Source organism: Chiloscyllium plagiosum, unplaced genomic scaffold (genome assembly GCF_037043375.1).
Source record: "Chiloscyllium plagiosum isolate Xiang-an unplaced genomic scaffold, Cpla_swu_hap1 HiC_scaffold_42, whole genome shotgun sequence".
NCBI lineage: Eukaryota > Metazoa > Chordata > Chondrichthyes > Orectolobiformes > Hemiscylliidae > Chiloscyllium > Chiloscyllium plagiosum.
Window position 1 is genome coordinate 7,348,114 of NW_028270180.1, and position 26,855 is coordinate 7,374,968.

General features: G+C 39.0%; 1 protein-coding gene across 2 annotated transcripts; it reads right to left on the reverse strand.

Moving 5' to 3' along the window:
• Nucleotides 1-695: 695 nt before the first annotated feature.
• rcn2 (reticulocalbin 2) lies at nt 696-24,299 on the reverse strand. 2 transcript variants are annotated; one of them, XM_043680389.2, is made up of 9 exons: nt 24,240-24,299; nt 23,683-23,763; nt 21,211-21,393; nt 19,302-19,407; nt 18,110-18,306; nt 8,261-8,374; nt 7,471-7,567; nt 6,604-6,746; nt 696-3,820 (listed from the first exon to the last, which is right to left on the reverse strand). In XM_043680389.2, exons 2-9 carry the CDS (start codon nt 23,704-23,706, stop codon nt 3,668-3,670), a joined length of 1,017 nt encoding a protein of 338 aa, XP_043536324.1. In that variant the 5' UTR covers nt 23,707-23,763; nt 24,240-24,299; the 3' UTR covers nt 696-3,667. The 2 variants fall into 2 exon arrangements, with proteins under 2 accessions (XP_043536324.1, XP_043536325.1); XM_043680390.2 differs by having other exon boundaries at nt 24,162-24,284.
• Between the last annotated feature and the right edge of the window lie 2,556 nt (nt 24,300-26,855).

A 26,855-nucleotide genomic window follows, 5' to 3' on the forward strand; every position in this document is an offset into this window, starting at 1 on the left:
GAACGGGAAAATTGACTTCATCAGGAACGAGAGCTCTCATTTCTGATGAAGGGCTTTTGCCCGAAACATTGATTTTCCTGCTCCTCTGATACTGCTTGACCTGCTGTGCTTTTCCAGCACTACTCTAACCTTGACTCTGATCTCCAGCATCTGCAGTCCTCATTTTCACTTCACTTGAGAAATAACTCTACTTTGAGAACAAAAACAGAGAATCATCCTGACTGTTCAATTCTGAACTCTCCTAATCAAAATTAAAATGTAAAATAGTGCTAAAGAGTTATCATAAGATATTATTAGTGAATGATGCATTTTTTAATCTAGCTAATAAATTTCAGGGTGTATACTTCCAAATGGTCGATAACTAACTTCTTTCCTTTGGAAAATGGAGACTCAATCATTATGTACATATTTGTTTCTTCACATTTTGATATATTGAAATCCATCTTTTATTCTATAACCCAGATTTTCCTTTCTTTCTCTGGATTAATTTGAATATTATCAGCGTTCAGTCAACCTTTGCTCTTTGAAGAAAAACAAGGAGGATATAGAAAAAAAGTGGGAAATCGGAAATAAACCAGAACGTTTTTGCTCTGTAGTTTCGAGGAAGATAGAATTACAACCAAAGGAATATGCGATGTCACAAAATTGAAATGGCAATGCCAGGTGTGTAATGAAAAAACCCCAAAAACAACCAATTGAAACATCACAAGATTTTATTTCAATGTTCATCAAAAGTTTAATCTTAAAGTTAAGAGTTTAGTGTTAATGGCTTAAGTAAAAATCTGATTGCCATTTTAGTTACAACTGGAACAGTTTACCACCGATCATAAGATAGAAAGCTCAACAGGAACAGAAACTGTATGAACAACATTGTAAGGGATAAGTCTCCTTAGCCTTATGATATTAAATGAAAGAACTTGAGGTATTAATTGCTTCAAAGATCACATTAAGTAACAGCTAAACAAACAGATCTGTAATAAAGCACTGATGTTTTCAAAGTTGAGTAAAAAGATTCTCTGTACAGTGACCTGTCCTTCTCATTATTCTATAGCTTCTTCAACAGCAAATAGAGTTTGGCACTGACCTTTCCTAGATTTTTGCAAAGCATCAATGTCCTAGGTTCAATATCAGACTTTAGTTTAACAGTAAGTCTTAACTGTATTGTTTTGTCAGCTGAGCTTTCCATACAAGTCCATGTTAACTGACCACTATATAAAAGGTATGTTTGGAATATTTCCTTTTTAAAATTAATATTAACTGGTTATTTTCTTGGAATTCATCTTGATCAAAATGGAAACCCTCGTAGCTTGAAAAGTCAGACGAGAAATTGCAAATGCCAGAAATCTAGAAGACAGAAAAATGCAAGGAGTACACACCAGGTAGCCACTATTAGGAATCTCTGCCTGAACATTAACTAGTCCGTGTACCACCAACACTTCCTATTTTTTAAATGATAGAATAAACCATGTTTATTTATATTAATTTCTGCAATTGCAGATTCTATTGTGCTCTCAAGTTGATTAGTTTCAATTAATATACCTGCCCAAAGTCAAATCATTGTGGAGCATTTAGTGCTGACACATCAGGTTCTCTTATATATGAATTCCCCAATGATAAATTCTGAGATTGAGTGACAAATTCAATAACAGGTTGGTACCGATTTATTCTATAAATGTAGCAGAGCAAGTGGTGTATATTTTAATTAGTTCTGTACAGCAAAAGAACAGTAACTCTAGTTTAAGGCCCGATGATCAGAATATCTATCTGATACTTTCAGGAGTACTAATGACCGTGAGGAAGGATAATAAGTTGTTAGTTCCACACATGGGTCAAGCATTGCTAAGAAATCAGTTAACTGTAGGAATCCAAATAGTTAATACAATTTTCAGGTTTATTCACATGGACTTCGTATGCCGACAGGTCTATACAGTTTTCAGACTTGTGAAACCATATGTAGTAATTTAGGTTCTGGAACAATTACAGCAGCAGCACTTAGTAGATTTTAGTTCAGAGACTGAGGGTCAGGTGGAAGAGAGGCTGAAATTCTACAATCATACATCAAGTTCTGGTTTCAATAATTGTTAATACCTAGCTTACTTATATAACTTATTCACAGAAAGCCAGAATGAAATGAAGTTGCTACCAACCAGATGCTTTAACTCAAAGAAATGTTCCAACAATGGACGTCAGTAGATTGTCATAGGTGATTCCTTTGTACAACTACCTCAATTGCTAAATTACAAAGCAGAGCAAAATCAACAGCAACATTTGTTATAAACTTTTTTTGTTGATTTAACTTTAAACAATTAAAACATGGAAATTATCAACTATTTAATATTTATGTAAATAGTGTTTTTCCTCCAAACAATGAGTCGGAAGTTACAACTAAAAGAAATTCCACCTGATGGGAGCATGGTCTAGGCTACATAGCTCAAGACCAAGTTTAGTGTATAGCTTTAAGTCTAAAAGGCAGCTTATGTTTTTTGGATTTTAATAAAGACTTTTCTTTTTAAATTATGTGTTCATCAAGGTGAGTTACAATGTTGCTGAGGACTGCGACACATCCCAATGTCTCGACAGTGAGCTTCAGCTTCAAGCATTCCCTTGATCAGGTCATTGTCGTTATATGTAGGGTAAGGCTGAATTGCCACTTTGTGCTTCAGTTTGAATGGGAGAAGATTACCTTCCACTGCATTGTACAAGATATCCTCTAATTTCCTTGCTTTGCTAAATGAAGCTGTGGATTATGTGCCAAATCAAGAACTTTAAAAATCCATATCATAAATGTAATGTATGGAAAGAAGTTTCTTGTTTGTAAGGGAGTATCTTCAATTTTCATGTCACAGAATTGTAAATATACATTAACATGCATACACAATTAGGATTAGACAAAGAACACAGCAACAGTAACCTCACTGTTGATTTCTTCTGTGATTTAAAACTGATAGCTAATCAGAAGAAAAGAGGTCCATTACGGAGTTTACTAAGGTTCAATCCATTGTCTTATTCAACTGAAAACTGACTGACCACGTTTTACAAAAAAAATTTGGTTTGCAAAATTGAGAAGAGTGGGGAGAATGGATTAAGAAAATACTAAAAGAATAAAGATACATTTTTTCCATCCATCAGGTAATGGGATCTGGGAATTCATTGTCTAAAAGGATAGGGAAGCAGAAACCCTGATCACTTTTGAAACTCCTGGTGGATGCCTTTTTTTGCTATATTCTGCAAGGCTAGCACCATGAACTGAAAAAAAGGATAAAGCTAAATAGGTCTTTAGCCAGCATGAGCCAAATGGCACCTTTCTGTGCCATACATTTTCTATGGTTAGGCGGATTTCAAAAAGTGGTAGAAATACATTGTGCACATTTTTAAACTGGCCTCAAAATTCTATAATGTAGTGGTGACTATAATTACCTCAGGAATTGTCAGTCTGTGAGAGCACAAGACAGATTACAGTGGACCAACTTATCTGTAAAGTAGGTAGAAAATTATGATTGGATGTTTTCATAACAATACTACTTTGGTTAAAAGTCTATCGGACTGTTCTATTCCATTCTACTAATACCAGTTATTGGTCAGCATTTGTTGGCCAGTGAATATACTTGAAAGTAGTCTAAGAAGTTTAGTTGTTGATTGAAACAAAATCCAATCAGAACATCTGCCATTAAAGTTCATCATGGTAAAACTTTTCATCATGCAGTTGGCTTCCATAGTCTGTTGCTTCACTGTTGAGGAAGAGATCCTGACTCACAAGTATTTCCGCTTCTGTAAGTTTCTCATCTCCATTTGTATCAATTTCTTTGACGAGATGATCAGCCTATCAGAGAACAAAAACTCCCAATGTTAATCTTTGATAGCTGAAGTAAAACACCTGCATGCATTTCTGCAGAAGTCTCCTTACCCAGCCCTTGAACACTTCCCCATAGAAATCGAAAGCATCAAGTGTGGCACAGATGCAGGACAAAGCCTCCTCCAGCACTGCCCAACAATGGATTTTAATTCTAATCTCAGTTGCCAAACTGTGACTATCCTAATTTCCAGTTCTTATATGCATTCTTTTCATTTCAGTAAGGCGGCCACCCAATGGCTTAAACAATAGAAGCCTCCAGACTAAAATAAAATGGCCAGAAAACAGACCAACATCCTGCTCTTCCAATTAGTATGTATGAGCGATCCAACATAGCAGGGAGACGTTTGGACAAAATGGCATAACTGCCCTCATTTGGATACTGTGAAACTTGAAAGGGTTCTGAAAAGGTTTACAAGGATGTTGCCAGGGTTGGAGGATTTGAGCTTTAGGGAGAGGTTGAATAGGCTGGGGCTGTTTTCCTTAGAGTATCGGAGGCTGAGGGGTAACCTTATAGAGGTTTATAAAATCATGAGGGGCATGGATAGGATAAATAGACAAGGTCATTTCCCTGGGGTGGGGGAATCCAGAACTAGAGTGCATAGGTTTAGGATGAGAGGGGAAAGATATAAAAAAGACTTAAGGGGCAACCTTTTCACACTTAGTGTGGTATGTGTATGGAATGAGCTATGAGAGAAAATGGTGGAGGCTAGTATATTTGCAACATTTAAAAGGCATCTGGATAGGTATATGAATAAGAAGGGTTTGGAGGGATATGGGCTGGGTGCTGGCAAGTGGGACTAGATTAGGTTGGGATATCTGGTCAGCATGGATGAGTTGGACTGAAGGGTCTGTTTCCGTGCTGTACATCTCTATGACTCTATAATTTCTTCTCTCCCTCAAATCTGTATGTTTTTTAAAATCACACCACAAAAGCAGCAAAGAGATTGGCGATAAAACCTCAAATACACAAACCATATGGTAGCACTTCCCTCCCTCGAGGCAATGGTTCTAAAGTACTATTTTACTTGAGTACAACTCTCAACATGAGGTTTTCAATTCTTCACATTCAAACAGTGTTCCGAAGTCAGTATCATTTCAAAACAAGTATTTTTTCCTAATATTGTTACTATCTTTCTTTGCAGGAAAAAAAATTGTCCTCTAAGTTCTTCATGCTCTCTCAGTATTGGTTTGGGTAACAGAACACACTGCCATCTGAGGCATCCAGGTCAAGTATGGCAGCTTTTCACAATATTCTTCCAACAATGTCTGATGGTAACTGACAATGCTCGTTTCTGTATTGCCAGCACACCAACAGGGCAGTGGATTAGAACATAGAACAGTACAGCACAGAACAGGCCCTTCAGCCCACGATGTTGTGCCGACCACTGATCCTCATGTATGCACCCTCAAATTTCTGTGACCATATGTATGTCGAGGAGTCTCTTAAATGTCCCCAATGACCCTGCCTCCACAACTGCTGCTGGCAACGCATTCCATGCTCTCACAACTCTGTGTGTAAAGAACCCGCCTCAGACATCCCCTCTATACTTTCCCCCAACCAGCTTAAAACTATAACCCCTCGTGTTAGTCATTTCTGCCCTGGGAAATAGTCTCTGGCTATCGACTCTATCTATGCCTCTCATTACCTTGTATACCTCAATTAGATCCCCTCTTCTCCTCCTTTTCTCCAATGAAAAAAGTCCGAGGTCAGTCAATCTCTCCTTATAAGATAAGCCCTCCAGTCCAGGCAGCATCCTGGTAAACCCTCTGAACCCGCTCCAAAGCATCCACATCTTTCTTATAATAGGGCGACCAGAACTGGACGCAGTATTCCAAGTGCGGTCTAACCAAAGTTTTATAGAGCTGCAACAAGATCTCACGACTCTTAAACTCAATACCCCTGTTAATGAAAGCCAAAACACCATATGCTTTCTTAACAACCCTGTCCACTTGGGTGGCCATTTTAAGGGATCTATGTACCTGCACCCCAAGATCCCTCTGTTCCTCCACACTACCAAGAATCCTATCCTTAATCCTGTACTCAGCTTTCAAATTCGACCTTCCAAAATGCAACACCTCGCATTTATCCAGGTTGAACTCCATCTGCCACCTCTCAGCCCATCTCTGCTTCCTGTCAATGTCCCACTGCAGCCTACAACAGCCCTCTATACTGTCAATGACACCTCCAACCTTTGTGTCATCTGCAAACTTGCTGACCCATCCTTCAATCCCCTCATCCAAGTCATTAATAAAAATTACAAACAATAGAGCCCTGTGAACACCACTCACCACAGACTTCCAGGCAGAATATTTTCCTTCTACTACCACTCGCTGTCTTCTGCTGACCAGCCAATTCTGTATCCAGACAGCTATGTTCCCCTGAATCCCATTCCTCCTGACCTTCTGAATGAGCCGACCATGGGGAACCTTATCAAATGCCTTGCTAAAGACCACATCCACAGCTCGACCCTCATCAACTTTTCTAGTCACATCCTCAAAGAACTCGATAAGGTTTGTGAGGCATGACCTGCCCCTCACAAAGGCGTGTTGACTGCATTTAATCAAGCCATGCTCTTCCAGATGGTCATAAATCCTATCCCTCAGAATCCTTTCTAACACCTTGCAGACGACAGACGTGAGACTTAAATCTACACAAACATGAATTTATTTTTAACATGTAAAAATTTATCAACTTTCCAAAGATAGTGCTACTATTACCACAGAGTTAATAATTAAAAAAAAAACTTTACCTCATCATGTGCAATATCCTGATTATTGGGAATAATCCACAATAGGAGTTCCTCTTGATTAAGTTTTCCATCCTTGTCTTTGTCGTAATCATTTTCAAATCGATCACGTTCCACAGTTACCCATTCTGGATCTTCCTCAGCACCTGTTTTCAAGAGGTGGAAACATTCTTAGCTAAAAAATATTCACATTTGATAACTACCAACCAGCAATGGTATTGCAGAATTGAAGGATCACATTACTGTGAATTGCTCATATTTAGTTTTTGGTTAGATCAGCGGTGGCCTAGGAAAAAGAGCATGTGCAAATTAATTATATGCACCAAGTTTTACTTGCATACTTGACTCGGTACAATAATCAGACACATAAGAAGCTGAGGAGCTGATTTATACACTTTCTAAAATTGATGATGATTAATATTTTTGACAGTCAAACAGATGGCTCAATCACCCACTCAGTTGGGGGAACAGGTTGTAGTTTCAGTGTCACCTTCCTAATTTCTGAAGTGGCAGAGGCACTGGTATTTGTTGTCTGATTTTCCTTTCTTCCTCCCAACAAGGTAAGGACTGGCTTCACTCTATGCTTTTCCGCAGCATCATTTCAGAAATTAGGAATTAATAATTTCAGGCAATTATAGGTTCAGATTTGTCTTCTACATAACACTCAGTTATAAAAAGCAAACTGCACTATCATGAAAGGATCCAGGTTTCAGGGTATACCCATACCAAAGTGGAAAAGAAAATGGAATTATAAATAGAAAATTATGAATCCTCAACTGTGTTTTAAAAGGCTAAAAATCAAAGGAAATAATCAAGATATTGACCACTAATTTTATTTCACTGAAATATTATAATATTAGTTTAACTAACCTGGGTCTTTTCTGTAGTCACCAAGGAATTCCTCTAAGCTGATGAACCCATCTTTGTCACGATCATGTTCATCTAAAGCATCCTGTATGACATACTCCTGCAATTCAAAAATTTAAAACAGCTGCATTGATATTAGGTGAACATGCCATCATTTTCAGTTAAGGTGTCACCGACTGTAGGGATCTAGTGAATTTCAACTGTGTTGAAGCAGACCATTCAGCCCATCAAGTCCACACCAACCCTCCAAAGAGCATCCCACCCAGAACCATCCTATCCATGCAGCCCTGCACTTCCTATGGCCAACCACCAAGCCCACACATCCCTGGACACTACGGACAATTTACCATGGCCAATCCACCTAATCTGCATATCTTTGGACTGTGAGAAGAAACTGGAGCATGCAGACATGAGGAGAATGTGCAAACTCCACACAGACAGTTGCCCAGGTTGGAATTGAACCTAGGTCCCTGGTGCTGTGAGGCAGCAGTGCTAACTACTGAGCCAATGTGCTGCCCAATTCTTGGGGAGATGTCAATGCCCATGAAACTTTACTCCTGCAGAAGCTACAAGGCAAAGGGGAAGGATTTTTAACTGGCTAATTTGCCTCCTTAGTTATCCAGACTCACTGTTACGGAGTATAGTGAGTCTCTGAAACAAAGTTTCACCAGAATGCAGAAATGGAAAGGTTTCAGAGACTAGTCTTCTTGACGAGCATTAAAAAAAAATTCTATTCACATGGAAGTGGTAATTATTATTCAAATTATGCAAAAAACAGCACACTGTAGCTCACCTTCATATAGTCAGCTTCTTCTGGGTGTTCAAATGCTACAAATTCTGTAAGAGTCAGTCCTGGTAACCCATCAATGTTTGCATTCTCAAATCGTTTTTTATCTTTCAAAAAAATCTAGAGACAGATGTCAAGAAAGTTAAAGCAATTTGTTTTCTGTTTCACCTTGATTCAGTAGGTTTGAATTAAATATTGCTTTGATGACAAACTTGATAAATGAACCAAAAGAACTGCGGGATGCTGGAAATCAGAAATTGCTGGCAAAAACTCAACTGGTCTGGCAGTACCCTTAAGTTCTGAAGAAGGGTCATTGGACCTGAAATGTGAACTCTGATTTCTCTCCACAGATGCTGTCAGACCTGCTGAGTCTCTTTCCCCCAGCAATTTCTATTTTGATAAATGAACCATTAGTTATTTGAGGATTTGTTTTTAAAGTACCCAGACAATCAGGGTACCACAAGTCCCACAAAGACTTCTGTAATGTTTATTTTTATCCTCAAGTAGATGGAAGCCCTGGTGCAGACGTAGCATCTTGCCCCTGAGCAAGGCAGGTGTGAATTAAAGTCCCACTCCAGACTCTGCACACCTTGTTCAGCACAGGAAAATCTAAATGTTTTACATAGTGTTACAGCTTTTTGTTTTAATGTTACAGCTTTTGTGAAAATTAAGTAATGAGATTCTCAGATTGAAGGCACAAAGTGATAAGAATGAAAATGGGAGATAGACAGACTTTGAATAGTGTGCTACAGATAGAAAAGGTAACCTGGGAGCATTTAGAGTCATACAGTACAGAAGAGGCCTTTCAGCCCATTGAGCCTGCACTGCCAAAAACTTCTCTAAATCTACAGTAATCCCATTTTCAACACTTGACTCATAGCCTTGAATGTAACAAGATTTCAAGTATTCATCCAATTACTTTTTAAAAAGTGGAGGTTTCTTGCCTCAAATACCCTCCCAGGCAATACATTCCAGATTCCAAACATCCCCTGGGTGAAAATTTGTTTTTGATCATTTCTCCCCCTAAACCTTCTGCCTTTCACCTTAAAATTATGCCCTCTTGTTATTGACCCTTTAACTAAAGGGAACATCTGATTTCTATTCACCCTGTCCATGCTCCTCAATCTTATATATTTCAAAGAGAAACCCTATCAACCTTCTATGCTCTGAAGAAAACAACCCAAGCTTATCCAGCTTCTCATCATAGCCAAACTGCAACATCCTGGTAAATCTCCTGTGCACCCCCTTCAGTGCAATCATAACTTTTACAGTTACTCCAGTTCTGGCCGAACCAAAGTTTTGTACAACTCCAACAGAAGCTCCTGCTTTTATAATCAATGCCACAACTGATAAAGGCAAGTGTCCTTTCTAACTAACCTACTGACCTGTCCTGCTGCTTTCAGAGATCTATGGACAAGAACCCAAAGATCCCTCTGCTCCTAAGCTTCGCAGTGTTCTGTTATTTATTAAGTGCTCCCTTATCTTGTTACTTCTTCCAATTTGTATCACCTCACACTCTTCAGGATTAAATTCCATCTGCCACTGAGCTGCCCATCTGACCAATCCGGTTACACTCTCCTGCAACAAAAGGCCTTCTCCCTCACTGTCAACCACCTGGTCAATTTTTGTGTCATCCACACACTGACTTATCATTCTCCCCCCAGCCACATTTTCTTCTGCACCATTTATGAAAACCACAGACAAAGAGGAACCCAGCACTGATCCCTGTGGTAGGCCACTGGACACCGGCCTCTGCTCACATAAACAGCTTTTTATCGTAAGACCATAAGACATAGGAGCGGAAGTAAGGCCATTCGGCCCATCGAGTCCACTCCGCCATTCAATCATGGCTGATGGGCATTTCAACTCCACTTACCCGCATTCTCCCCGTAGCCCTTAATTCCTTGTGACATCAAGAATTTATCAATTTCTGCCTTGAAGACATTTAGCGTCCCAGCCTCCACTGCACTCTGTGGCAATGAATTCCACAGGCCCACCACTCTCTGGCTGAAGAAATGTCTCCGCATTTCTGTTCTGAATTTACCCCCTCTAATTCTAAGGCTGTGTCCACGGGTCCTAGTCTCCTCGCCTAACGGAAACAATTTCCTAGCATCCACCCTCTCCAAGCCACGTATTATCTTGTAAGTTTCTATTAGATCTCCCCTTAATCTTCTAAACTCCAATGAATACAATCCCAGGATCCTCAGCTGTTCCTCATATGTTAGACCAACCATTCCAGGGATCATCCGTGTGAATCTCCGCTGGACATGCTCCAGTGCCAGTATGTCCTTCCTGAGATGTGGGGACCAAAACTGGACACAGTACTCCAAATGGGGCCTAACCAGAGCTTTATGAAGTCTCAGTAGCACAACAGTGCTTTTATATTCCAACCCTCTTGAGATAATTGACAACATTGCATTCGCTTTCTTAATCACGGACTCAACCTGCATGTTTACCTTTAGAGAATCTTCAATTAGCACTCCCAGATCCCTCTGTACTTTGGCTTTACGAATTTTCTCACTGTTTAGAAAGTAATCCATGCTTCTATTCTTTTTTCCAAAGTGCAAGACCTCGCATTTGCTCACATTGAATTCCATTAGCCATTTCCTGGACTACTCCTCCAAACTGTCTAGATCCTTCTGCAGCCTCCCCACTTCCTCAGTACTACCTGCCTGTCCACCTAACTGTGTATCATAGGCAAATTTTGCTAAAATGCCCCCAGTCCCTTCATCTGGATCATTTATATATAATGTGAACAGCTGCGGCCCCAACACTGAACCCTGCGGGACACCGCTTGTCACCGGCTGCCATTCCGAAAAAGAACCTTTTATCCCAACTCTCTGCCTTCTGTCAGACAGCCAATCCTCAATCCATACCAGTAGCTCACCTTGAACACCATGGGCCCTCACCTTGCTCATCACCTTCTGTCTCCTACCATGAAATCAGTTTTGAATCCAATTTGCTAAGTTACACTGGATCTCATGTATTTTTACCTTTTTTAATCAATCTCCATGCAGAACCTTGTCCAAATAAACGACATCAACTACACTAACCTCATGTACACACCCCGTCACTTTGAAAAATTCAATTAAGTTTGTTAGATATGACATCCCTCAGACAAAGTCATGCTGACTATCTCTAATCAAACTGACCTCTCCAAGTGAGATTAATTCAGAATTTTCTCACTGGGTTCCTTGTCACTGATGGAGAGGCTCGATGGTCTGTAATTTCCTCGTTTACCTCTGTTACCCTTTTTGAAAAGTGGAACCACATTAGCCATCCTCCAGTGCTCTGGGACCTCTCCAGAGGCCAGAGGAATTAAAAATTTGGTTCAGAGCCCCTGTAATTTCCTCCCACAGCAGCCTGGGACACAACTCATCTGGACCTGGGTATTCAAAGAACAAAGAGAACAAAGAGAATTTACAGCCCAGGAACAGGCCTTTTGGCCCTCCAAGCCTGAGCCGATCCAAATGTACTGTCTCAAACTGTTGGTTAGTTCCTAAGCATCTGTATCCCTCTGCTCCCCATCTACTCATGCATCTGTCCAGACGCATCTTAAATGAATCTACCGTGTCTGCCTCTACCACCTCTGCTGGCAACGCGTTCCAAATGCCCACCACTGTCTGTGTGAAGTATTTACCGCGTGTATCCCCCTTAAACTTTCCATCTCTCACTTTGAAAGCATGACCTCTCGTTAGCGAATCCTTCATCCTGGGAGATAGCTCGTCTCTATCCACCCTGTCTATACCTTTCATGATTTTGTAAACCTCAGTCAGATCCCCTCACAATCTCCTTTTTTCTAGTGAAAATAAACCTAACCTACTCAACCTCTCTTCATAGCTAGACTTCTTAAAAAATATATAGTTTCGTTGAAGAGTATTTGTCCATTCTTAAGACTGCCAAAATCTCCAATACCTCCTTACTCCCCATGTCAAACTGCTCAAGAACCTCACAGTCCCTTTTCCCAAATTCTGTGCCTCCAACTTTCTTCTCCAAAATAAAGACATATGTAAAATACTCATTTTAACACCTTATCAAAGTTCTTTGGCTCCATGCACAGGTAGCCCCTTCCAGTTCTCAATGGGACCTATACTTTTCCTGCTTTTCCTTTTCCCCTGATATACTTCTGGAATATCTTGGGATTCTACCTAATCTCACACACCAGTATTTTTTCATACCCCCCACCCCCTTTGCTCTTTTGATTGCTTTTTTAAAAAGAAGTTTCCTCCTGAACTTTCTGTATTCCACTTGGACCTCCACTGATTTGCTCTGAGTGCACCTGTTAAAAGCCTCTTTTCCTTCTTATCCAGTCCTGAATATTCATTGACATTCAAGATTCTCCAGGCTGGTTGATCACCCAAAAGCAAACATGTTGATCACAATTCAGTTTTGAACTTCCACCAAACTAGATTTACTGAGAATGTGCTGTTCACAGTCTGACCACACTTGCCTTATTTTAGTAAAATCTACCCGTAATTCAAAGCACTTTCTCGCAAACTAACTATTTTGTCCATGCAGGATGTGGGCGTCACTGGCTTGCCAGCATTTATTGCCCATCCTAGTTGCCCTTGGTTATGGTGAACCACTGCAGTCCATGTTAAAACATATGGCGTTTTTGTGGCTATCACTAAAATGCTTTCTTGCTGCCACCTCAATAACCTGCCCAACTCTGATGCCCATAATTAGATCCTGAACTGCACTGGAGCTTCTAAATGTTGACAGAAAAAACTGAATACAATTCAAGATCTCTGTCCCCTTTAATCCTTTTACACAATGACTATCCCAATTGATGTTTTGGAAGTTGAAATCCCCTAATATAATTGTACCATTGTGGTTTTTACACACAGCAGTGAATTGTCTACATAGCTGCTCCTCTACTTTCCATTAACTTTTGGGGCCTACAATACACAGCCAGTAGTATGACTACCCCCTTTTTATACCAACCTTTCCCCTTAAACCCTTATTGGAAGATCTTATCAAGATATCATCTTTTCTTACTGTAGTAACTAACTCTTTCATTACTAATGCAATACCAGCTCCTCTTTGACACCCTCTCCTATCCTGTTTGAAGATCCTATACCCTGGAATGTGGACTTGTCAGTCCTGCCACTTCCTCGACCACGTCGGATAGCAACAACATCGCAATTCCACGTGTCAAAGGATGCCCTATGACAGTGTTTCTTTCCAAAACAATGAAATTGAAATTAAACGATGTTTCATACAAAACTGTCTAAGCCAAGCTGGATGACAGAGCAGAATTCTCTTAAAATCATTGAAACTAGGACAAAGAGAAAGAAGAAATCAAAATTATGAGAAAAGAGAAGAACTACCAAGTTTTCAATCAGGATATAAAGATTGATCAGTATTCTAAAAACCTTCAAGATTAACAGAGGTTCAAAGTGAAAGTTTATTTGTATTGTGACTAATCAGTAACTGGGACACGTAGATTCAGGACTATTGCTGTCAGCCTTGGCTCGGTGGTACTGTTTTCATCTAATGGCTGTGGGATCAAATCCAATTCATATGTCAACCAGACTGACACTCCAGTGCAGTATTGAGAAGGTGCTACACAGGCTGAGGCGCTAATTTTTGTATGAGAGTTTAAGCCTTGCCCTAAACAGCCCTATCAGGTCGATTATAAATGAAACATGGCCACAGATCTATTTTTTTTATTCCTTGTCAAGCACTTTGATGTTCCAGTGCATTATCACACAAGATGGAAGTCTTTAATGCCATGTATAATGACACCCACATTCCATACATTTCAGCAATCCAGTGGCTCAGTTTAAAAAAAAAGCAATGTATGTGACAGTCACACAACCTAGATCATTTTGATGGTGGATTCCACATCTACATTAGCTAAGTTATAGAGACATTATAGCTGTACACCATGTAAACAGACTTTTTGGCTCAACTTGTCCATGCCAACCAGATATCATAAATTAATCCAGTCCCATTTGCCAGCATTTGGCCCACATCCCTTCGTATTCATATACCCAGCCAGATGCCTTTTAAATGTTGTTATTGCACCAACCTTCAACACTTCTTCTGGCATTCCATACACACACCACCCTCTACATGAAAAAATTGCCTCTTAGGTCCCTTTTAAGTCTTTCCCCTCTCCCCCTTAAACCTGTGCCCTCTAGTTTTGAACTCCCCTACCCTGGGGAAAAGACCTTGTTGATTCACCCTATATCCCTTGTGATTTCATAAACCTCGATAAGGTCACTCCTCAGCCTCCAACGCTTCAGGGAAAATAGTCCAGCCTATTCAGCCTCTCCTTCTAGCTCAAACCCTTCAACCTTGGTAACATCCTTGTAAATCTTTTCTGAACCCTTACAAGTTTCAAAACAGTCTTCCTATAGCAGGGAGACCAGAACTGAATGCAGTATTCCAAAAGTGACCTAACCAATATCTTGTTTGGCTTCAACATGACCTCCCAACTCCTACACTCAATGCACTGACCAATAAAGGCAAGCACACCAAACACCTTCATTATGTTGTCAATGTGTCGCTATAGTTTCAAGGAACACTGAACCTGCACATCAAGGTCCCTTTGTTCAGTTACACTCCCCAAGATCTTACTATAAAGTGTATTAAGTCCTGTCTGATTTGCCTTTCTAAAATGCAGCACCTCACATTTATCTAAATTAAACTTTCAGCCAGAAAAGTGCTGAAATAGTACAAAAATTAGACACTATTTTTCTCTTATTTCTTGGAGTTTTTTTTTAATCTTCGTTGTCAACATTTTGAAAAGCTAATAAAATTCTGCTGTCTGTGATACACAAGAAATCACATTTTTATCTATGAAGCCATATGGGTTCTGCAAGGAAAATAGTTATGGATGGAATTTTCTAAACAGCATGAAAGCTTAAGGGATAGAATTTCAGCTGTCTGAGCAATCCTCAACTCAGATCAAAGCGCTCTAATTTTCTGAAGTGAAGTTCTGGTTCACATGCCTGTTTGTTTGTATTATTAAATATAAAAGCTTCTTCAAACTTGGATCGGTGCTGGGTCCTCCACTTTTTGTCATTTACATAAATGATTTGGATGCTACCATAAGAGGTACAGTTAGTAAGTGTGCAGATGACACTAAAATTGGAGGTGTAGCGGACAGTGAAGAGGGTTACCTCAGATTACAACAGGATCTTGACCAGATGGGCCAATGGGCCAAGAAGTGGCAGATGGAGTTTAATGCGAGGTGCATTTGGGAAAGCAAATTTAGCAGGACTTATATATTTAATGGTAAGGTCCTAGGGAGTGCTGCTGAACAAAGAGACCTTGGAGTGCAGGTTCATAGCTCCTTGAAAGTGGAATCGCAGGTAGATAGGATAGTGAAGGAGGCATTTGGTATGCTTTCCTTTATTGGTCAGAATATTGAGTACAGGAGTTGGGAGGTCATATTGCAGTTGTGCAGGATATTGGTTAGGCCACTGTTGGAATATTATGTGCAATTCTGGTCTCCTTCCTATCGGAAAGATGTTATGAAACTTGAAAGGGTTCAGAAAAGATTTACAAGGAGGTTGGGAGGTTTGGAGGATTTGAGCTATAGGGAGAGGCTGAACAGGCTGGGACTATTTTCCCTGGAGCGTCGGAGGCTGAGGGGTGATCTTATAGAGGTTTACAAAATTATGAGGGGCATGGATAGGGTAAATAGGCAAAGTCTTTTCCCTGGGGTCGGGGAATCTAGAACTAGAGGGCATAGGTTTAGGGTGAGAGGGGAAAGATATAAAAGAGACCTAAGGGGCAACTTGTTCACGCAAAGGATGGCTTGTGTATGGAATGAGCTGCCAGAGGAAGTGGTGAAGGCTGGTACAATTGCACCATTTAAGTGGCATCTGGATGGGTACATGAGTAGGAAGGGTTTGGAGGAATATGGGCCAGGTGCTAGCAGGTGGGACTAAGATTGGGTTGGGATATCTGGTCGGCATGGACGAGCTAGACCGAAGGGTCCGTTTCCATACTGTACATCTCTATGACTCTATGTTAGAATTTCAATTGCTTTTTTGTTTAAGAATAGAATCCCTACAGTGTGGAAACAGGCCATTCAGCCCATTAAGCCCACACCAACCCTCCGAAGAGTATCCACGCAGACTCACCGCCCTATCCTGTCCCTGTAACATCACACATGTCCCATGTCTAATCTACCAAATCTGCACATCCCTGGTCACCATGGGCAATTTAGCATAGCCAATCCACCTAATGTACATATAAGACCAGAAGACAAAGAAGCAGAAATTAGGCGATTCAGCTGATCGAGTCTGCTCCTCCATTCAATCATGGCTGATACGTTTTCCAACCCATTCTCCTGCTTTCTCCCTGCAACCCTTGATCCTTAAGAACCTGTCTATCTCAGTTTTAATAGACCCAATAACCTGGCAATGAATTCCATAGATTCACCACTCTCTGGCTGAAGAGGTTTCTCCTTATCTATGTTCTATAAGGTCTTCTCTTTACTCTAAGGTTGTGCCCTCAGGTCCTAGTTACTCTACCATCCTCCCAACAGCTACTCTGTTCGGGCCATTCAGTATTCTGTAAGTTTCAATTAGACTCCCCCTCCATCGACCCAGAGTCCTCAAACTTTCCTCATATGCTCAGCTTTTCATTCCTGGGACCATTCTAGTGAACCTCCCACATCTTTTGGATTGTGGGTGGAAACCACACAGACACTGAGAGAATGTGCAAACTCCACACAGACAGTCACCCAAGACTGGAATTGAACCCAGGTCCTTGGCGCTATGAGGCAGTCGTGCTAACCACTTAGCCACCATGCTACCCTTTTCTCCTTGCTTTCAAAAATTATTTCTTAATAATAGCAGTAGCTGAAGCACTTTGTTACAACTAAAATGGGTTTAGTACAGGAAGGAGTATTTTAACCAAGAGTGTTTTGCCACCATCTTCAAGTAATCTCATTTTAAACGATTGGAAATAACAGCCAACTTTGATAAAGTCATCTGAGGGCTTGACTAACTTAGTGGGTAAAACTGCCTTCTAATGTGATGTTTTCAAACCCCAAAAGGCCTCAGGAACTCTATATGCACTGGACATACCTGTATTTGAAAGTCCTTGGTCTAATTTGGTCAATTTTAGGCATGTTACACTAGAAAATCTGCGCAACGTATTGTAAACTTAACCTCAAGCCTTATACAGACAGTTCTTGGCTTCGCATAATGTTGATATAGAAAAGTCATTGAACCAGTGGTAATGGGTTGATTCTGACTGTTTCTAGTCCTCCATCCACAGACAATGTTGTCCTAGCTAAAATTCATCACCTTTTTAAGGACAACAAATACTAGCCCAGCCAGAGACACCAATATCCAACGAATGAATTGATCAAAATGTTTGTGGTTGAGGGAGAAGTGTTGACCACAATCCCAAAAGAACTTCCTGTTCCTTCAGTAGCATCTTAGCCAAGCAGGTTATATTTAACAATCTTATCTAAATGACTTATCACATCCTTCAGGAATGCAATGGAGTGCCACCTGAGTGTAACAAATTTGCAAAATAGGCATGGCACACAATTTTCTGTCCGGAAGCAACACTTCTCTTAAAATAAACTATCGAAACAGTGTTGAGAACAGTCTGAAAGAAATACACTGTACAGGATTGTGATGACTCTTGATAAAATGTTTGTGAATAACCCTTGCATTAAAAAATAAAAGGAAAAAATATGCACTGAGTTTCAGTACCCAGGATTTTAAAATCCAAAAACTGTACGTACTGAAAATCTAGGAAAAGACAGGAATTTATTTTTGTCCTTCATTGGCAATTTAAAATTATCTTCAAGCGCGGATCCATTTTTCAAAAATATATGTATGAGTATAATTCCCTGACTCAAAGAAGTTTCCTTCTCACCTGTCTGAGAGATTCCTCCTCTTCATCAGCCAGCGGAGTATTTTCATCATAATCCAGCATTCGGTCATAACTATGAATGTTGTACTCTTCCCATGTAACAACTCCATTACCATCCAGGTCATGTTCTGGAAACTGTTCTTTGCTCTCCTCTGTGGCATAATGTTTAAAGGACTGTTGGATCCATCCACTGAGCTCACCTGTGACAAACAAGTGTGAGTTTAAAAAAAAACTAATTCATGCGGCGAGGGTGTCACTGGCTAAACCAGCATTTATTGCTCATCTCTAAATGAGTCAACCACATTGCTATGGGACTGGTGTCACATGGAAGCCACACCAAGTAAGGATGGCAGTTACCGTCCCTAAAGAACATGAGCCAACCAGTAGGGTTTTTCCAACAACTGACAACAAATCGTTAGACCCTTAATTCCAGATTTTTCGTTGACTGAATTCAAATTCCAACATCTGCCGTGGCAGAATTCGAACTCAGGTCCCTAATACATTACTTGGGTCCATTAGGCTATCACCTCCCCTCTGAATATGGTGCAGCTTTCCTATTTCCAACATGTTGTCAGTTTACAAAGATTAAATATATTTATAAATGACAAACTCCTGTAAAAATTTCCTTTTTGCTGGCTTATAAGCTAGCTGTCTTTTCACTTTAGAATAAGTCATTTATCATTTTTTAATGATTTGTTCAGCATCTCACAACAATGAAAGTGCTCTTGTGCTTGGGTATATTTTATAAAGCTAGTGTTGCACCTGATATAATTATCATTTATGTATAATTATAACATACTAGACTCTCAGTTCTATAAAGTACAAGCAAGGTAAGAAAACGTTAAATGTATAATGAAACAAGGTTTGAGCATACTTGCTTAAATTTTAACTTCCAATTAAATTTTAACTAAAATTCAGCTGTGATTTGTGATTCTCAAAACAACACTATGTGCAAGAATGCGAAAGCAGAATCACTGGTTTGTTCTGACCAGTGCTAGGAAATATCATGTGAAGAGGCCAGCAATAATTCCAGGCGACCACAAAATAATTTCAAGTGAATTGTGATGTAACCGAAAAGTAAGAAATAATTGCAGCAAGATACTGATTTAAACGTGAGCTGAATTCTGCACAGAACATTAGGTCAAGGTCAGTCATTTTGGCACATTGGAAAACAAATACCTAAACTGCTTCTCACCTTTGCTTACAAAGCCATCTGCATCCACATCCATCTTCTTGATGAGGGATTTGAGCCGAGATTGTTGTTCCTCAGGGCTCAGTTTAGCAAGCTCCCCAACTTCTTTCTGAGAAATACACAACGTTCACATAAATGTACATGTGATGTTGGCTCAATGTTCTCTAATCCTTCATCTATAAAGGCAAATAAGAACAAAGTCCCATCTGATGCCCATGTAGGTAACCTACACTTTCATACAAGACATATACAGTTTTCATCAGATTGAGGCTGAAATTAGATTGGTCATCAGTACCACCTGCTACTGGGTATGAAAAATAAAACTTAAACATGTAAGGAAACTGTTTTGGCACAGACCTGAAAATTGGGGAAAAAAATCTCTAAACTATACATTGGAGCAATTCTTTGTTAGTTTTAACACCAGAGAAAGTTATTTTGGGTAGCCTTGTGGGATTGGTGATTATTATGACCAGTATTTGATAAACAACATAATTGAATTTTTAACTAGACTAATTTTCAGTTTTTCTTTGCAGAAATGGAGACAATACTATCAACACTGTACTAATTGTACATTCCTATCTGTCATACTTACCATGCCACTTTTGATGACATTTTGAATCAATCACAATCACATCATGTGAAACTGCGAACTACGTACAGGTTGAATTGGGTAGGGTTCCCTAACATTCCTAGTGTTCTGTAAAGATCTCCTGGAAAAGTTATAACGTACATAATTCTACTCAGCTTTTGAAATCAAACAGGACTGAGTTTTTGCATTGTGATGTTGAGGTTGGCTGTGGCGAGATTTGTACTATAATTACCACACTAATACATGCTAACCACATGTGGTTATTTGTTATATTGCACTTAAAAATGTACCACACCTATATCCATTCTGGTTACAGACAAAAAAAAAAATCAGATATTTAATGAAAGATTATAGATGAGATCTGAATCAGGTTTTTTTTATATTTGCTTTTGGGATTTGGATATCACTGGCTGGGCCTAGTTGCCAATCTCTATCACTGTTGATCTTCTTTAACTGCTGCAGTCTATGTGCTGTAGGTAAACCCATAATATTCTTTGAGAGGGAATTCCAGGAATTTAAAGGATAATAAAGGAATGGCAATTAACTTCCAAGTCAGATGGTCTGCGACTTGGAGGGGAGCCTGCAGGTGGTGACGTCCCTGTGTATCTGCTGCCCTTTACCATCTCAATGGAAATGGTCATCTGCTTGGAAGATACTGTCTAAGGATCTTTGGTGAATTTCTGCAATGTATCATGTAGGTAGTATACACTGCTGCTACAGAGCATCAGTTGTGGAAGGAATGGATCCTCGTCAAGTGGACTGCTTTGTCTTGGATGGTGTCAAGCTTGAGCATTGTTGATGCTGCACTCATCCAGACAAGTCGGATGAATTCCAACACACTCCAGACTTGTGCCTTGTAAATGGTGGATTGGCACTGGGGAGTCAGCAGGTGAGTTACTCGCCACAGTATTCCTAGCCTCTGACATTTAAATGTGATTGCTGACATTCACTGTCATTGCACAGCAGAACACCCCCTTGACCAGATTTGAATTCCAGTTGAGCGAGGGGGCCCTTTCACAGGGTCTGGTGATCTAGCAACTATCAGTGGGTAGCCTTCTTCAAGATCAGCAGGGAATATTCACTTCACTGCTGACTGCAACAGCCCAGGCCAGTAATCTTCTAATTTATTTTTGCATTTATAGAACTGTAATTCAGAAGAGTAATGAAACAGAAAAGTATTATAAAAGATGCAGGGAAATATTCTTAACAATATTTTTAAAATCTATATATATTTAACAAGGCACTCACATTTTTAATAGTTTACTTCAGAACTTTCTCCCTTTGCATTCTAATGAATAAACATAGTTGCATGGAATTTCCTACCTCTCCTCCAAATAAGACTTCGCGATCGTACTCAGAGTTGTGTCCACCATCCATATAGTGGTCCTCAGATGAAATCGGCTCATGTTTATGATGAACGTGTGTGGAACACATCACAATAAAAGTACAGCTCACCAACACTTGGAACAGCATTTTTTGTTGGGCACGTTTCAATGTCAAAAGTGGCTGCAGAAAAATTAAAGGCTCATGAAATTTCACACAACTTTTTAAAAATTCATTTCTGCAAAATTACTTCAGAAACCAATTTTCCTTTTTATGTACACTTCTCTCATTTCCAAAGTTACATCTTCCGGAACTTCACACCGTCAGTTGCCGTAAGGACAGGACAACAACCTGCTTTCAGGGATATTTTAAAGTCAAAACTACAAAGACAATAATCCAGTCTGAAGTGGCATTAAGCATGGGCTGCAGGAATTAAGAAAATATATGCAATGTTCAAAACAAATGCTCAGCAACCCAACATTACAAATAAAACTAAACATACCACTTGGTTCAAAGTACTTTGAAGCAGTAACCAAACAAAATAAGTTAATAAAAGCAAGATATTAGTTACAAAAGCCTTTGCATCATCAACAAGCACAAAGGGTGTGAAGTGTTATTCTTTCACAACAATGTTTGAAAATGCAACTTAAAGGATTCACACTCAAGTGAACAGTCATCTAGGCAAAGAGAAAAGATTAGGTCCTCTTCCAAAGAATGAAAGTCAAACATAAAAATGCAAACTTCTCTGGTTTGCTCCTGCACAAATCTAGTAGGCGAAACGAACTGTCAGGGCCAGTCAGTTTCAAATTATAAGAATTCCTACAGTATTTGACATTAATTTGTTGCTTGATTTAATGACTAGGATGCTTGAAGTAAAAACCACTGCTGTTACAATTAAGAACATCTCTGATTTAGATCAAGCACTGACAGGCAAAGTGAAATATGCACCAGATACAATATGTTGATCGCTAGGAAGTCATTGGTATATGAAGGTAACATACGGAACTTACTTAGAACCCAGACCTAATTTGGGAAATCCTGTTTGTACAGACAATTAATGTTTGGATTAGTTATATCTGCTATTCTTTCCATTTTTTTTTTACTGAAGGAAGTATTTTAGAGCATGACACATTATGTGGAAAGGATACCCATTTCAAATTTTATACACATTATGTACCAAAGCAAAGGTACATAATTTAATTTAATCCCTATGCTCCAGAGTTTCATATTTTACAGAATTACTTTAAGAACATCAGAGAATTCATGTGTCACAGTTTTCAGAGTCACTGAAGAGACAGGCCAAGAATTTCAAACTTTTGGAGAACAGATGGTGTTTGTTCATTTATTTCAGACTTTTGTTTTCTTGCTTTTGCACAATTTTGCTCCTCACAACGAGCTTAATTATTATTAGTTGTTATCTTCAACTGTCTGGGGTAAATGATCTCTTTTATGTATAATCGAATATGGGATTTCTCTCTGGTTAAGAGTGATCAAACATAACTTGAATAAGCTGCACCAATATCAGAATTGTTTCTCAATGCATAGCTATTGTTTATCAATGTGCCTTAAGGGACAAATTATTAATGAGACAGACAGTGTATATGCTGAAGATATTTAATAGACAAAATTTGGATGTACAGTAGTTGAGTAGTGACAAGCAACAATTAATAATTTATAGCACATGATCCATGAATTCATCTTAGATTTATATTCCCTTTCACATCATATTAATTCTCTAACTCTGCTTGGACAAAAGAAATAGCCACAATCATTTATTAGTAGGTGTCAACAGAATAAGTTTTCTTTACTTGGAAATACTGCAAAAATTCAACAATTTTCCCACAAGACTGCTTACACTAAGTGGAGAACATAATTTTAACTTGGACAGAACTATGCACAACCAGATGTGCCCTTCTAAAACTATAATTTTAATTGTTTAAGTAGAAACATCTCAAGGCTGGAGACAAGCCGTGAGAGATGGTTCTCTAAAATAGCATCTGCTTGTAAATTTTGAATTCCTCTCAACTAAACCAACTAGTCTTGTCAAATACTAAGGAAACAGAACTTTATAAAAATGTAAAACTGTGACACATGCATGTACAATACTTGAAGCGTGACAGAGACTTCTCCAAACCTTGCCTCTAATCTATGTATTCTCATTTCAAGACATATTCCATTTACGTAATACATTAGGTGAAGCACTGAGACAATTTAAATGCTTCTTTTAAATGCTCTTCTTGAAGTGATGATAAATGTCACAAAAAAAAGTTTGAGAGTCATCTTCCAATTCCTGACTGTTTAACCCCAAACAAAATTTACTGACAACTGTAATAAGGCAGAATTTTCCAGTTTGCAGTACACCCGTTAAGCACAAATAATTTTTATTCCCATCAGGTAAAGATGGTTGATACATTTAACATTCTTAATTTAATTAAAGACTTTATGGTGTGTAAGATATGCTTTATACTATACCTGCAGAGCTTGAATATCAACCATCAGTTACAATAGTTATCAACCAGTTCTGTAACAGGAACCAGATCCTGAAAACTAGATCTGAAACGAAATGGCATTTTAAGAATTTTCAAAAAAGCAATAGCATTTTTAAAAGAAAAGGTTTTATACAGGAAGAGAGAAAAATAACGTTTGTTATAAGTATTTTAAAAGTTGATTTCTTTGAGGCGCACAAATTTTAACATGGAATACTTGAAAGTGTTACCAGGAAAATTGACAAATTTTAGCAGGGAACAGCTGGCATATGTTAACAGGAAAAATTGGCATATTTTGGCAGGGATAGTGAACAAACTTTACAACTTAATGGCGAAATCCACACTTTTAAAAAGCAAAAGCTGCTTGGTATTTCTCTTAATGAATGTGGGGTCGGGGGTGTACTGGTTGCTGCTTAAGAGCAAACTCCTTAGTCTCCCCAAGGGAATATCCGTCTCACTCTTAACCTCAGCAGCACAGCCTCCGTCCACCTTCCTCAAATCGAGAATGTGTTAATCACCACAGCCACCCACTTATCATCTCACCCTCCCTCAGCCTCCTCGCTGCCAACCGACGGTTGTCAGGTTCCCGACCATGAGCTTCCGGCCTCACTTCCGCCGCCGTTACCTTCTGGAGCCCCGCAGGGGGCGCAACCGCTGGAGGCAACAATAGAGGTTGTGGTCAACGTAAAATGTCAGTGACTCAAAATGTCAAGAAAAAAATTATATTTGTATTCTTAGTTGTTCTGAGTGCAGGGTCTTTGGATAAGGGGCATCATGATGTGTTGTTTATCTACTCCAGAGATACCATAATCCCAATTCTCCTAAATACATTTTACAATAAAAAACATAGTGGTGGAGAAAATCCTCAGGTCTGGCAGTATCTGAGAAGAGAGAATTAATATTTCAAGTCCAACATAACTCTTATTTAGAATCAGGATTTTGTTTTGTTGAGTAACGTATTAAGGGATATGAGCCAAAGGCTGGTATATGGAGTTAGGCCACAAATCAGCTATGATCTCATTGAATGGTCAAAGTCAAAAATCACACAACAGTGTATGGTCCAACAGCTTTATTTGAAACTGGATGCTTTTGGGTACGCTGCTGCTTCCTAAAGGACTACTAGCTGTCTGAGTGGGTCTCCGAAAGCTTGCTGTTTCAAATACACCTGTTGGCCTATAACCTGGTGTTGTGTGATCTTTGACTTTTGTCCACCCCAGTTTAACACCAGCACCTACACATCATTGAATGGTGGAACAGGTGAACAGGGCCATATGGACTACACCTGTTCATTGTTCCTATATTCTTCTTTGGATTGAAAAGTCAGAATGGAAATATTAACTCTGTTTCTTGACAGAAGCAGCTAGATCTGCAAAGTTTCTCCCAAAATGTTCTGTTTTTATTATTTTTGGACACTATTAATTTCTATTGTAGAAAACATGGCAGCAAATTTACACACACCAAGCTGTACAAACAATATAGTGAAACAATCTGTTTTTGTGATGTTAATGGGGGAGTTGGCTGGGACACTAAGAGTTGCTCCCACATTCTCAATTCTTTTCTACCCTGCAGAGGAGGCAGGTGGGTTTTGGTTTCAGTGTAATATACTAACTATACTAAATATACTAACTACAATGCTACTAACAGCTTATTTTTGTACTCACATCTATAGAGTGGGACATGAGTCCTCAACCTGCATGCAGAGAATTAAGAGTCCTACTCAGCGATCACTGCAGTACTAATGTTACAGCAGCAAACATTCCTGGGCCAGGCAGTGCACAGTATATATCGTGGCACTTGACACTTTTGTATTTCAGTATGACCATTTCCTTAATTACACAACTGCCATCCTTAAAATATAAAAGGAATTGCATTTAAGTAGTGGCTTTCAAGATGCAGGAAATCCATACAGACCTTACAGTCGACAAAGTACCTTTCAAAAGTATAGTATTGTAGTATTTTTAAAAAGTAGAAGACATTACATATTGATGTATTAATGGGGTGTATTTTTCTTTTTTTAACAAGATGATTGAAATAATTGTTAAATAAAAGCAATAAGTTGTTATTAAAGTAAAACAAAAAACTGTGGATGCTGGAAATCTAAAACAAACAGAAATTGCTGGAGAAACCGGTAGATTTGGTAGCATCTGTGGAGAGAAAGCAGAGTTAATATTTCTGATTCAGTGACCCTTTTTGAAGAGTCAGGGTTAGGCTTTTGGAAGGACTACTGGACCCAAAACGTTAATTCTGCTTTCTCTCCAGATTGCTGCCAGACATGCTGAGTTTCTCCAGCAATTTCTGTTTTCATTAATAGTTTGTGATTGTTTTGTTCTTTTAGATTCAATAGATTCAATGTCAAATTAAAGAGTGCTACAGAGTTAATTTAAGGAGTCTTTGAGGATTGAGAAAAATCACTATTTACAAATAAACCATTCATGAATCAAATCCTATATTTTGTAAATTGTGTGATTAAATGATATAAACTACTTCTTTCATGTAATCATACTTTTTGTCTAGTCACAGAAAATTACTTTTCCTCTCCTTGGTGATTTTCCTTTGATTTGTTCCTCCTTATAAACTGTATATTCCTGTCCTGATGAAAAGTAGTCATCCCAACATATTAATTCCATTTGACTCTCTCACGGAGTTGTTCAGAGCTGCAGACTATCCCCAGTACTTCTGCTTTGTACTTTAAGTTTCCAGCATCTGCAGTATCTTACTTTTTGATTTATTTTTGTTCAATACAAAAATCTTTGCAAATGCTAAAACTACTGTTTAGATGATTTTAAATTTCATTGCCAATCCATAAGAGGGCAGCAGGTTAACTACAAACAACTATTTTTTAAGTACAAAGTAAAAATTATAGTTTGTTGAAAATTAGCCATAGAGAATACAAACTATTAATAGATTTAAATAATGATAGGTAGAATTGTTATCAGTTTGACATCATTTTGTACTGTTAAAAGTACTCCAGTCATGCTTGCTTCATAAAAATGACTACAGAAAAAGATGAAAGTAATCGCTTAACTAAAAGGAAAAGCTTAAAAAAACAAAGTGGAATTGAAGAAACGTGTGTCAAACCCTCAATAATACCCTGTACTGAAAAGAAAGATGGTGTCTGAGTAGGACATTTCATCAGGAGCTCATCTGCTCTCTCGTTCC

What these genes read in the sequence shown, in the direction of transcription:
- rcn2 (XM_043680389.2), bottom strand. Translation starts at nt 23,706, where the DNA reads ATGGTTGATATTCAAGCTCTGCAG. An exon ending in AGGAGGAATCTCTCAGACAG is followed by an intron (nt 8,375 to 18,109) that starts GTGAGAAGGAAA and finishes ATCTGTCTCTAG; the next exon opens with ATTTTTTTGAAAGATAAAAA. An exon ending in AAGAAGCTGACTATATGAAG is followed by an intron (nt 7,568 to 8,260) that starts GTGAGCTACAGT and finishes TTTGAATTGCAG; the next exon opens with GAGTATGTCATACAGGATGC.